The following is a 14,449-nucleotide window of genomic DNA, read 5'->3' as shown; positions in this document are numbered from 1 at the left end:
AACACAATACCTTATATTTCTTGCCACAAATTTACTCTACTCAACTTGTATAAATTTAATGTAATTCTCACCTCCGAACACGTAATAAATATCTACACCTCTCCAACACTGATGCTTCACCGCTACAACACCTCACGACACCGCCCTACCTCACGTCACCTCACCTGCACGCCCGTGAAAGGGTCTAATCAACCGTTTAAACTTAACCCCGTAACCAGAAAAATGTTCGCTAATGATAACACACAAAAAAATCAGAATTTTGTCAACTGCGCCATGTTGTATAAAGCAATGTACTCACATGTACTGATGTGAAGATGAAGAAGCCTCGGTCTTTTGTTACACTTCCCTATGTCCTCCCCTATATTGCCTTACACTAGCTTGTCTACTAGCTCTACCCACTAGCTTTATCCAGCTTTATGCACTCACCGTAATTACCAAGACCACCTGTACTGCCTTGAGCTCAGACACCAATATAGCCTGAGCCTAACAAATCCCATAATACAACAAGGACGTTGACAAAGGGATATTTATTATTAAAGACAATATCAACAATAATAACAATAATAATATCAATGTTTCTACCATTGATTTTAAGACTATTGCTACATGTGTCACACTTGGAATAACTAGTAGTTCTCTGTGATTATTTTACAAGACTACGCTTAGTACATGTACATCAATCCAAGGCTGACTAAAATGAAATTGCTTTAACAAAGTTGGGCCTGGCAAGTACATGCTGCATTGAATATACATACCGACATACTTGACTGCTGACTAAGATAACACTACATGTAACCAATGATATAAAGCCGCCGCCTGGGGGCTGTATATCATTGATGTAACAACAGGTCGGTCTTTTTGATATCAGGCATGAGAACATCAGGCAGATGGTCTGTCATAGGAGTTTGGCACAGGCTACCAGTTTAGAATTTATCCATCTTTTATTGTGACTCAACAAATTTTAAGAGCAGGTTGAAGAGAAATGTTTGCATATAGCGGCAACATTGACATATTTGACAGATGTAGTTCACGAAATAATTCAATCAAATTTTGGCAGTGTGAACTTAAAAATTTATTTATTTTAGGTATTTTGAAGCAAAAGGCATCATGTGTAAAGTTTCATGAATAAATTAATGTTTTTTTCACTTGTAATTATCATTGTGTTATTGTATACAAGCGTAGATAATTTTTTGGTGTAAAATTAGCACTGCTAAAAAGTCTTGTGCCAAAAGGCTCTGCACCAGAAAGTCTGAACCAGAAGGTCCTAGACTGGCGTAACAACGCAGTGGTTCACGCTTTACATAAGCACCACCTACTGAGTTACAGTTTTGCTGACTTGTTGATTCTATCTATGTTCAGCGTATAATATTACATTGAGTATGCTTAGGGGAGAATGTTGTGGAGAACCTGTCTTATTCCCTTGAGCTTCTTAAACAATCTAAACCTAACATATCTGGAGACAGTACTGAGCCTTTCTCTTCAGACCTTTTTGTCATATTCGCCGAGTTGGCTTTCCAAAATGGTGATAGAGATGCCGCCGCAGATGTTCTTGACATCTTTCTTGCTAGGTTAGTATGATATCTACTAGTAGTTTCTCTGAAAAACTTTCTCATTATTCACTAAAGCTACAGTGGATTTTATTCATAAGCGATTGATATTAGAGCATTTCCTCTCTCCTGTTTGTCTTTCACTTTATTATATTTGGACTTTGCGCTACTTCAACATCCGTGAGCTCTACTAAATACTTCATGTTTTCTGTCTTTAGACTTTGCTTTTTATAGCTGTAGACTAGAATCTCATTAGTAAGATTTCACTTTACATATTCATGCTATTTAATAATGTACAATAAAACAATCAACCCAACCATTGCTTTCCAGTATCTTATTCTCTTACTAGATCGCCTCCGGCTAACCAGTTTCTGTGCAGAGCTTACCTGTGCCAGGCGCAGCTAGCTGCTCCTCAATCCTCTGATCAATTTGAAGAGTTTGAGAAATCAGTCGTATACCTCCTCAAGGCTATAGCTTTTGCCAAACAAACTCCGAGGTAAGAATTGGGATCGGGAAATATTTTCACGCTTGGCTAGCTATACAAGTAGTTGCTTTATTTTTAAGCAGAGATTAAATAGAAACCATTGCGAAACATTTTTGCACTCATTAAATTAAGTATTTTTGTCACCAGTATACCAGTGTCACCTTCTTCTATGTTTATCAGTTTCAAGTTATCAAAACAAAATGTTTTTAATGTATTATACTGTTTTTTTGGAATTCATAGAAAATGGCCCTTGTTGTTCACTGATGTTCATGTTTTAAATCCACAAGTGTTTCAGCAATCGATTCATTACCCAAACCAGCTGCTCTTTTATGAAGTTTTTGCCAACCAGCTAGCCTTCAAACCATTTAACAATATATTTTATTGGAACTCTTCTACTCAGTTCTCATGACTTGTCCAATGTATGACAGCCCAACTTTTGTTTACCATATCTTGCAGTTATCCCATCTTACATTCTAAAAAATGACTCCCTTTTATACGCTTAGACAGTCTGTTGTTGGTATTTGAAACCTGTTTCATATTTTGCATTTCCCTTGGATGATTGCTGACATCTGACTTGTGTTATTATACTTTTAGGTATTACTTCTTGGTGTATAATGCTTCAGTGTTGTATTGGAACTTCTGTCGATCATTTCTCAAGCCGACGACTAAGCAGTACCTCACCAAGTCGATGCAACAGGTTGTCAAAGCTCTTGATGATATCGACGACTCCGACTATGAGTGGAGAGCAACTCTCATGATGTGAGGATTGGAGTGATCTATACATGTGTCTATGTGTTGTATGCTGACTCTCATGGGTCTCTTTCTGTTTCTTTAATATGGCTACATCTAACATTCTTTTAGTGCTGTCATGTTTATCATATACAAGGGTATGGACTGTGCCTTTGACAGACATTTACAGTTGCTATTGGGTGAGCATTTGCCTAACTCTCGCGCGAAATAAAGTCATTGCACTCAGTTAAATAATGTTGGGACAGTTGAGACATGAAGACATGTTTTAGTGCGCTTGTGCAGTGCCACCTGGATGGAGGTCGGACAGCGGAAGCATCTACTGCAGCTGGCCAAGCTCTCACCTTCCTTAGAAACAACTTTCCTGCTAAGTTTAAGGAATTGTTTGGTATTGTGGTGAGTAGTTGATATAATAGAAAAAACCTAAACCCTCTGAATATTCAAATTAACATTTTAAGAAAAGGTAATAAATCTTGTGTGGTTGCCTGAGATAGATATTTGAATACTGTTACACTATACTACGATGCATATCAGTGTCCTAATTTGCAAGTTTCAGATTCACAAGACCTATTTATGTTACACAGTGAATCATGCTTGTTTTGTTCAGTCTTGTAGTTTTTAGTGGATTTATTGCTTTTTCTGCCGTTCGTGATGATAATTGATGATAGAGGATGACGAACTGACCAGTTAGATAGCGGAACAGTTTAGAGCTCAGCTGCTTCCTTTTCTATGGTAGATAAAAAATAACCTTGTTGACCCTGGTAAGCTTACGAAGGATATGAAGAACTCTCCAGAGCTTACCATTTACTACAGGCTCTGCAAGCTGAAGAGGTAAGTTCATCTCTTCACACAGCTACTGCTTGTAATACCTAAAATAGTCTACGCTCAACCTTGAGAAAGCTTGTCTCATTTAATATGATCCTGTAACATCACTTTCCATACTTCTGAAGATGATGGAGATATTATTAACCTCCTTGTATATAACAACTCAACCATAGGTTCTTCCGGTGTTTACAGTGCTATAGAGACAAAAGATATGACGGTGAATATTAGTGATGAAGTTCAAAAGATATTGAAATCGTTAATCCAAGGAGAGGTAACTCCCGATATTCCGGATATTCTTCCAGCTTCAGGTAAAAAAGGAGCTAAAAATCGTCCTCAGACTCCGACTCGAGAGAAAGAGGATTCGAATATCCCGTAAGTGTCATGAACTCTTATCAAGGTTAGAAGAGAATTCTAAAGCCTTACGCATTCTGTACACATTTTAGTTTAAACTTTGGGACATCAAAAACTGCAGGTAGATAATCTTTTTCTTCATTTTACGCTCGCTTTAGTCGTAGACACTGAACAGTAGCGCATGTTGCAATCTCAAAATTGTGTCATTGTATAGCTGTTGCTTTTGGTCAAAGGCTGAGGCATCGCTGCATTTTTTTGCTGTTTGAAAGTGACAAGGATGGGAGAAAATCTGCGGAGAACAGAGCTGCGGATGTGGTTCCCAGATGGTAAATAGAGAGTGCTCGCTCTTCTATTGGGATGCGTGTTGTGCAGCAACACTAGAAGAAATTATAGTGTGATGTGTGTGGGAGAGTTCATAATATCACACCAGGAGCCTGAGTAGTTCAATGACTATCCTAATCTGATAATAACGCTTGCTGCCCGCTGACAGAGTGTAAAATTAACAAAGCTTTGAAAGCTTCACGGAGGGGAGAAAGAGGTCTTACTATTTCTGCTTATTAAGAGACAACGCTGTCGTGACTCACCTAGAGTCTGTTTAATTTAATTTATTCAGAAACATGTAACAAAATGAAAATGTATCGCTATGTAGTGTTATCTTATTGAATATATATCTATTATTCTCAGGCTATGGCCACAGAGCTTGGTACCATTAATACTTAAGCATCGAATCGGATTATATCATAAAACATAGCTGATCGAGAAGCACTGTTGCGAGTCAGTCGCATATTGAATAAAATCCTCGTATAGTATCGCTTGGTAGAAGACTGTATAAGTTATGTTTCAGGAGTCGTCTGCTTTTGTATTTTAGAGGCCGTATAAGTTCTTCTAGCTCACCCCTGTTCAGGTAGTCCCTATGTACTTGTCCATGTGCAACTTTCTGAGGAGCGGCATGCTTGCTTTTCACATCTTTCTCTCTCTCAGCCAATCTGACCTGATGTCTGATGTCTTTGTTCCTATCAAATATTTTTTTGTAAATTTTTGTTGATCAATGTGAGATTGGATAAACTAGTCCAGTTAGTTTGTATTTGTGAGTTGTATTGCTTAGCTTCTTTCTTTGCCGTCTATCACCTGTCTGGTGTTCAAATCAGTCCACTGTGCAAGACTGGGCTACCATGAGACAAGGAGTGTCTAGATAGTTGTTAGTAGGTGGTTGAAAGAAGAGGAATTAACTTCTCTGCTATACCATACAGGAAAAGTCCTGTGAAGACGAAGAGAGTGACAGCAGCTGCTCCGGTTATGCCTCCTCTCAGGAAACTTCCAATCGACAGCGCAGACAAGTAAGTTTCTGTTCAGAGCAGGTTGATTATTATTTCAGATTGCTGTGCTATGTAACTTACCTGAGCTCTGCCAGCTGGGGCCTTGACCACTCATTATTTCTTCGAGTAGTTTTTTTTTTTTCACTGTTCATATAGCTAATTCTCTTCACTAACCAATAGTCAAGGAATGTGTGATAGCTAAATATTGACAAGTTCATAGATTTGTCTGCTAGTAGGGAGCAACTGTAGTTCACAGGCTAGTACACTAGCTTATGGTCAGTAGGGGGTGGTTCTAATCTCACAAGAACATCCAATCACATGACTCCTGCACTTTAACCCACCATCCTGCCAGCATCAGTTCGAGATATGGCTGATAGCAGGGAATCCACAAATAGTGGGAAAAGCTATAGAATAATCTTTCTTGCTTATTTCAAAGATGTTAAGTTATTTTTAGCATAATTTACTGTTTTAAGCCGTAATAATTTGTAGAGTTGCTAAACTGCTGGATCAACTCCCAGCTAAGTTAACATCTTGAAGATGAAGTTGAAAGTCTTGCATTTCATAAGGAAGTTTAAACACAGCCATGTTTGGTGTAGCTATACTCAATACTCGTACGCTAATATTCCTCTGCGTGGAGGTTTAATCATAGACTCCGCTGGCTGTACTCTGTATTCCATTTTTGTGAGAAACAACCGCATAGAATCCTTGTGAGGAGCAAGTGCATGCCAATCTTCACCTATGAATGATTCTGTTAGATTTATGTGTTAGAGAAAGTCACAATCCGCATGATAGTGATAAGGATGTAATGATTACAGGTCCTACCTGCTGCTCGACTTGGCACGCATAGGTATGGAGTTGAACCTGACCCAAGTTGTAGCCATATGTGTGGAAGAGATGAGAAATAACTGTGTTATCAAAGTGAGTAGTCTGTTAGACTTGTCCTTCACTTGTCCGTCTTTTGCACTCAAGTGCTTGTTGATTAGTGACAGTTTGTGAAAGTCTTAGTGTGTATGAAGGGTGGTGGCTGTCAATCAATGACTTTTAGGTAGTGGGTGTCAGAAGGTGGCTGTTACATGGCAGCTGTCAGGTTGCGTCTGCTAGCTGGTACCTGTCAGATGATGGCTGCCAGATGGTAGCTGCCAGATAGTAACTGCCGGATGGTAGCTATTTATAGCATGCTTTGTATGGTATCTAGCTGCGCAACCCGGCGTTGCCCGGGTAATAAAGAAGTCTTTGAACAGAAAATTGATTTGTATTTAACATACAACAACATTTGCCATTCTTACTTTCAAACTTCATATCATGAGAAAAGTGTTTTGTGCTATTGAAATAAATTAAGAGAAAAAATAAAACAACTGCTAAGGTTTTCAAATTTTATCAAACAATTTTCAAACTTCATATCATGAGGAAAATGTTTTATGCAGGTCAAATACATGTAAATTACAAAAAATAAAAGGACTGTAAAAAGGTTTAGACGTAAATGTGAAATAATTAGCAAGTAATAGTTAAATCAAGTCGGTGTTGCTACGATACAATAAAAGATGATTCTATAATGATACAATTAATACGAACTGAGAAAACAAATTAAAATCCCTGAATATATTGAATTACATTTGTAATGATAACAATTCTTGCATAGAAGTATGTTATTATAAAAACGGTTACTTTTCCACCAGAAGCTATATATCAAAACTTTAAATACGACTATACTGGTACCTCTCAGTACTGGTACAAATGTTAAAATGAGATATGGTACTGTCTTTGTCTGACCGAACGCAAAGATAATGTCCAGGCCCTTCCCACGGAAACGATATAATTTTCCGCGTGAGAAGAATTGGCCTTGACTCTAGATTTAGTAATTGCACCTTACGAAAAATATTTCTTAACAGGGGCATCCTAGCTCGTGGCCGCATTGGTAAAATAATCAACGTGCGCTGTAGCCGAAATGACACACATATCTGCACACATACTTTAAAAAATATATACATATATAGATGTAAGAATGTAGATGTAAATAATTTCTCATCAAAATGTCCATTTCTTCATTAATTGTGTTATTAGATACACATGCAGTGAACATGTTCGGTATTTTAGCTTGAGTTCCTTAAACATGCCCTAAGCTCATTATGACAAGGAAGACTTTCATTCAAATTTTTTCCTATATCAATAGTTCCCATTCTATTACTAGTTTTCGTGAAAGCATCGAAATTTTTTAAACATGTTCTACGCATGATTTTACATTTTTCTTGTTTGCAGGACAAAGGTTTTCTTCTGGAAGTGGAGTTCATAGAAGTTATGCTCAACATCAAGATCTTAGACTGTGATACTTACAGCAATCAGGGTGTACAGGTACTATTGTTGCACTGTTTTCTGTCGCATTAACAACTCAGTGAACTGAAGTATAAGGATTGGGAAAAGAGAGCAGACCCGGCCTAGTGGCCTAGATTTTATGACCTTCAAACAAGAGGTCAGAGTTAAGTTCCTGAAAAACGCTACAGGTGGTGACAGAAATGACATCTAACCTTAAACTGTTCTCTGCAACTGGTCTCTAGTTGCCATGGTTTCGTTGCCACTGGACCCAGACATATCCAGCCAAAATCATAGAGCTATTGATAGTTCATCATTGCGCCCAAAGACTGCCTCTGTTTGCACTAAGCTAATCAGACATTAGGCTACATTTGACCTTCAAGGGATTGCTTGTATACAGAAATGCAAGAAGTGACATTATTATGGACATTGTCATTATTACTCTAAATTGAGAGATTAGGTAAACTCGTACTTTATTCTCCTGTCTCTACTAAACCTTACCTAGCTATTCTTGGTCTTATGCAGACCAGACTTAACTCTATCACAAAGTGCGAGGAAGCGGTGCTCAATGCTGTGAGACATGGTGACCCAAAGATAATACAAGTTGGCTGCATCACTCTCTGGAATCTAGCACTGCCATTGCTTCAAAAGAATTTAAGAAAACACTTGAGGAAGCCCCTTCAAGTGATTGCTACAGCTCTGGAGGAAATAAAGAGGTGCAGCGGATAAGAATAGCTAAAATATGAGTCATGTCTTCGTATGGATGAATTTCAGTTTAGTAGTGTTGTAACTAGTACAGTGCAGTCATAAGTCACTCTGAATCGCTTTGTATCATATGTAGAGCCTACAGTGCAAATCTCTGATTAGTTTAGTTAGTGCAGTGGTTGTCGCTTATAGTGGCCATTTTGGCCTGGTACGGAATGTCTACATAGTAAACTATACCTCTTATAGTGGTCAGTCCTCTGTTTGCGTTGGCCACCAATTGTTGGAAAGTTAGAACTAAAAATTGGACCAAGCAAAAGCTGAAATGGAATTCCAGCATTTCCAAATAGGAAAGTTCTGCTGCTTACTGACTACTGGACGGCACATGTCGATGTCTGAGGCTCAAAATTCATCGCGTCAAACTTCTACTGCTAAACACGTTAATTTTTCAGCCTTGTGATTTAGGAGGGGTTTGTACGCTCAAGGAGTATTTTCGACACGAGTTTTGGAAGAAGCTCATTGGTGTAATTGATGAAAGCAAGAAAAATTGTTTTGTAAATCATGTCGTAAAGAAGGTTCACTTTCTGGATGTCATGAACTTGCTGAAGGACGTTTGGTCTGGGTTGACAATCGCAAATTGTTGGTGCAATGGAGGTTTGATGAATGCCTATAAGAAAGGTGTTCCCACCAACGCAACAAATCATTGACAAATGGTTGTAAACTGATTTAGAATTTTTGTACTGATACTATAATGACGCCGAACTTGATGATTTTGTGTTATTTTTTGCAAATGGATGAACATACAATAAAACAAAAGTTTTTACATATTTTCCACCGAAAACTAGCTACCACCAATTATAGTGGCCCCAGGTTATAGCGGACATGTTGTACTGTCTCGAGGTGGCCATTATAAGTGGGTGACCACTGTACTTGCATCAACTCCTTAAGCTACAGTGAGTTTATTTATTTGTTTGTGAAACCATCATTCAATTCGTATCCATGGCTACTGTTGCAGCCTGCTCATGGTGCTGCGATGTCAGATTCACCTCGAACTAGGCAAGTGTGAGGAGGATGTAGAACAGATTGCTGTTGCTCTGCAGAATTACAAAAAGGCTTTGGCACTGGACGATACGGGCATGTACAGCGAGCGTCTCGATATGGCAATCAACAGAGTAGAACTACGGGCTACACTCTATGACCAACCTGAGAGACCGGAAGATATCGCCACAATGATCATAGAGCAAGCTCAGGCTTCAGATTCTGGTAGTATTAGAATGAAGCGCTCGCTTCTCATCAAAGTTGGACTAGCGTTAGCTCCAGATGTGTTTGATATTGCTTTGGATGGTGAGAATGAGGCTAAGGCGACAATAAATGTGGAGAAGACTCAGGAGGGATTGATAAAACAAATGAATGCTAGGGCTCAGCAGTATCAGAAATGTGTAGCCAAAATTCCTGGACATCTTGAGAGACTCGGATCTGAGAACGACTTGGAAAGGTAAGTTTTTGAAAGACACTCATCCAATGGCACCCCTTGGTAATACACCCTTTAGTAATTCACCCCTTGGTAATACACTCCTTGGTAATACAAACCTTGGTAATACAGTACTAAACGCCAAACCACGTCAGCTTTCAACACAAGCTTGTGTAACTACTGTAAAACATGACATCGAGAGTTGCCATTTTTTTCTTGTCAAGATTGAAATGAAATAAAAGATATTTAAGGAAGGTACTCACTTGTGTACCTTTCAGTAAGTAAAATATTTTATTGAACTGCTCTACAAGTTTGCTAAAAACAAAAAAGCTGTTACACTTTTTGCATTGCATATTTGTTAGTCAAACAACTAGTAAATCCCATGCTGGTCTCTGGGGCACCAGATTTCTACTGAACAGTTTCGTCTGACAACAACATAGCTGTAGCTCATGACCTTAGGTCAAGGATCTAGTCACTGAAAAAATATCTGAGGTTTGGATTTTTGTGTTTTTATCTAGATACCATTAGTTCAGTTAATTAAAATTTTGCGGCTGTAACCAATATAAACCATGGCTGGTTTGTTATAATGTGAACAATATGGCTGCCATCACACATGCTCATCTTTCTATCTCTTTGTTAGTCAACGACGTATTCAGAGGAAATGGTGAGAATATGTACTTATTTCATAACAGTTGTCCCTGAGTGTTTATGTAAAATTCATCTTCGTGTTTTGACTGCCTATGATGCTCTTTCCTTCCTGTTCATGTGCTACCATCGGCCTTCCCCATTTATTTCATTAGGTTTCTCTTTTGAATGTTTTTGCTGGAAGTTTGAGCTGGGCTCTTGTCAACTACAACTACTAGGATTCTATCTGACTAAATAGTCTGATAGGCACCCAGCTTAAACTCATTTCGTAAATGTAAAATGTAAATCAGGCATGGTCACATTTTTATTATGCATAGATGATTCAAATTGCGTGCACGCTTTAAGAGTTGTCTCCACTCTCTGATAACAGTAGGGATTGTGCAACCTGCGGAGCCATTCATTGTATTTTGTAGTTTGAAGCAAGCTTCCTGGAGGTAATTGTTTCGGCTTTAAACAATTTAGTTCGCATTTAATTTTTTGTAATTTTGTTTGCTATCTGATCTAGATGACCAATAGTGGAGGATTTAAGTTCCGCTTTATGAGTTTATCTGCTAGAATATCAGCTATATCATAGAAATTTCTTGCTTACAATGACGCTGTGGATAAGATGGATATGAATTTTAAAGGCGAATTAAGGGATAATACAAGAATGTCTTTGCGACAGCTATAACATAGCTGTGAAGGGCTGGAATGTCAGAATGGTTACAGTTGTGACTTGCAGTAACAGGAAGCGTGCTGGAAGAAATTATGTTACACAACTCGGAACATATTACTATTTATCATGTTAATATAGTAGTTGTTAATCTATATCACTGACAGTGGAAGTGTTGACCTATATCACTCTATTCATGTAATTATTAACCTATATCACTCATCAGTATAACAATTGGCCTATATCACTCATCAGTATAACAATTGACATATATTACTCATCAGTATAACAATTGACCTATATCACGCTATTCATCTAATTATTAACCTATATCACTCATCAGTATAACAATTGGCCTATATCACTCATCAGTATAACAATTGACATATATCACTCATCATTATAACAATTGACATATATTACTCATCAGTATAACAATTGACCTATATCACGCTATTCATCTAATTATTAACCTATATCACTCATCAGTATAACAATTGGCCTATATCACTCATCAGTATAACAATTGACATATATTACTCATCAGTATAACAATTGACCTATATCACGCTATTCATCTAATTATTAACCTATATCACTCATCAGTATAACAATTGGCCTATATCACTCATCAGTATAACAATTGACATATATCACTCATCATTATAACAATTGACATATGTTACTCATCAGTATAACAATTGACCTACATCACTCATCAGTATAGCAATTGACCTATATTGCTCTATTCATACAATTATTGACCTGTATTACTTGTCATATGATTATTGACATGTATTACTCATCAGTATAATTATTGACCTATATTGTTCATGCTTCAGTCAGTGAATCAATGTAAAAATTCTGTAAAAAAATATGTAAAAAAATGTAAAATCAATACTTCAGTCATCAATGTAAAAATTTCAAGGAAAAGTTTGTCTATTATGAGTTGTCCTTTATGATGCAGTGTGCTGCAGGTAGCTCACTGCATAGCTCTTTTTTGAGTTTATAAATTTCTTTGTTGAGCTGATCACGTCTCATCCATGATTATTCAATTTTTAAACTATTTTTGTCAGAATTTAAATTAAGATCGGCTTTTAGTCTTGCCTTTTATTCACGGAAACATATTTTGCAGGGCTCACCTCTGGTCAGACCTGGCCAAAATCGCTCGCAAGCAGCAGGTTTGGGATGTCTGTCGAGTAGCTTGCAAGTTCTGCCTCCTTTATGATGACAATAGATGGAGGGTGAGGTCAGCAACTAAACCAAGGTATTCAAACTAAAGTAGTCAAAAACTGTCATAAGTTCACATCCGACTCCACTCTCTATTCTGCATGTTTTGTTACTTAGTTTCTATCATGTACCTTTTGACAGCCGCCCGAAACAACAAGGGCCTAAAGAGGAATCAGCTCTCGGAGAGGACAGAAAGAGATCAGCTTCACCAACAGTTCAGAAGGAAACTGTAGTCAGCAACCTGCTTGAGACAGACACGATGCGTATGCTCGCTGAGGTAACACGGCCTTCTACTTACCGTTGGTTCATCTGTTCTTTACCATTCAGCCAGTTTGATTTTTATAATTTCTTTCAGAGTCACCAAACTGTTATTATGATGTAATCTACAATTTTCTTCATTTTATAAAAGTACTAGTGAAATTCCCAACGTTGCACGAGTACTAAAAACAGCTCTTAAACAAGCAGGTAATGTAGTTGCCTGCCACTTGTCATTAGCCTGGCGCATTGCCAATGGTTAATTCGAGCAAGCCAGTATCCGTATTGGTAAACTTAGTAATAAGAGCCGTGAGAGCAAGCCTCATTATGCATAGCGCAGAGTGCTATGCGTATTTTAACCTAGATAACCACTCATATCACCTAATGAATCTAATGCATCTCATGTAGCTCAATTGGTTAGCTTATTGCCTGGTGAAAGAGAGGTTTCTGCAATACAGATTCTTCATTTCAAGGTTTTAATAGCTATAACTGGACAGACCGAATCACAGACTGACAAACAGATACTGAGTTTTATATAGATTAAAGCACATAAATTACATAATTTTTTTATTGTATATTTCAATACATCAGAGTCTTGACTTTCGAATGAGCTATTGTTTGCCATGGTGAGACAGACATTGGTTGGTGTTTATAGGATTTCCCCAGAGCTCTACCGCGAAAAAGTTTACTGGCATAGTCTCGAAAATTGTGACGTCACAATTTTCATATTCGTTGTTGTGTGCTCTTACCGCTTATTTATCAACTACGATAATGATGATAATGACGCTGGTGGCAGGCAAAGGTAGGACAACTCCAGAGAACGAATAAAGATGACAAAGGAATCAGTGTCATTAGCTCTCCATGTACATATTATTTCTATGATAAGTACCTCAGACTCCAAGAACCATACTATATTTTCCTGATGATATTATGCACTAGCTCTTTATTTTTAATGTGATGTTGAGGGGGACGACTGAGACTAAATAATTTCAAGCATTGCATGATCTCGCGAAAGTGTGATTGAAATTTAGTCCTAATGCCACGCAACAGCAGGTAATAATTTAATCAATGTGATTTCATTATCTTTATCAACGACAGTACATTTATTGATGCATAATTAATTAACCCAGAACATGTGTTTGTATTGGTCGGGCGTTAGCACGATCCCGGGCATTGTTGATTATCTAGAATCTTAGTTTATTATTAGCGCTCTCCGGGTTTAACAGCACCAATTGTCACAGAAAAACACAGCCTCAATGGCAGCGAAAGGGATCGACAACCTAAGGCTAAATGAGACTTATGAGGTCACATTTTGAGAACCTGAACCAAGTGTTTTTTTTGCAGGACGTACTTTTGACACCCCGTTTTTCATAGTTCTATTATTCTTTGTGTATTGAATATAAGCTCATTCGAAAGCCAAGACTCTGATGTATTGAAATATATAATAAAAAAATTATGTAATTTATGTGCTTTAAGGGCTTTTCATCTGTTAATTTATCTTACAGGTACACTTTATAAATGCTGAAGCTCAGATTCATCTGCTCAGGACAGAAGGAGTTGAGCTGAATGATGAGCCCGTCCCTCCTCAAGACACTAGTAAGAAGCCCAAAGGCTATATTCCAAAGAAGCCTGAAGAGATGCCGGATTGGATTGCCTATCGAGCATGGATAATGGATATCAACCAGCAGTCGGTGAACAGCTTCCTGCGAGCTTCGGCTATTGGCAAGGAGTTGAAGGAGACGTGGATAGTGGTGAATGCTGCCACGTACTTCTGGAACTACAACAACCACATGATCACACAGAACAAACACAGAGACATCTATGGCCAGCTGCAGATTATTCTCGATGGCCTCAAGAAGGCTGGACATGACGGGTGAGTCAGAGACGTACCTCACTTGCTACAATCATTTTAAGAAC

The 14,449-nt window shown here is 38.0% G+C and overlaps 1 protein-coding gene across 1 annotated transcript in view; it reads left to right on the top strand.

Annotated features, from left to right (window-relative positions):
- Positions 1–982: 982 nt before the first annotated feature.
- Positions 983–14,449, top strand: part of LOC137391028 (cilia- and flagella-associated protein 46-like) — a 53,190-nt gene continuing 39,723 nt past the window's right edge. The window contains 15 exon segments of the mRNA XM_068077371.1: positions 983–1,022; positions 1,388–1,568; positions 1,897–2,043; positions 2,626–2,790; positions 3,051–3,174; positions 3,515–3,636; positions 3,796–3,975; positions 5,205–5,291; positions 6,086–6,188; positions 7,527–7,619; positions 8,103–8,293; positions 9,295–9,774; positions 12,183–12,314; positions 12,419–12,554; positions 14,038–14,405. Coding sequence (XP_067933472.1) covers positions 983–1,022; positions 1,388–1,568; positions 1,897–2,043; positions 2,626–2,790; positions 3,051–3,174; positions 3,515–3,636; positions 3,796–3,975; positions 5,205–5,291; positions 6,086–6,188; positions 7,527–7,619; positions 8,103–8,293; positions 9,295–9,774; positions 12,183–12,314; positions 12,419–12,554; positions 14,038–14,405 — 2,549 coding nt within the window.

Source organism: Watersipora subatra, chromosome 1 (genome assembly GCF_963576615.1).
Source record: "Watersipora subatra chromosome 1, tzWatSuba1.1, whole genome shotgun sequence".
In the NCBI taxonomy this organism is placed as follows: Eukaryota; Metazoa; Bryozoa; class Gymnolaemata; order Cheilostomatida; family Watersiporidae; genus Watersipora; species Watersipora subatra.
The sequence above is the reverse complement of the archived record's forward strand: the minus strand, read 5'-3'. Positions and strand labels throughout refer to the sequence as shown.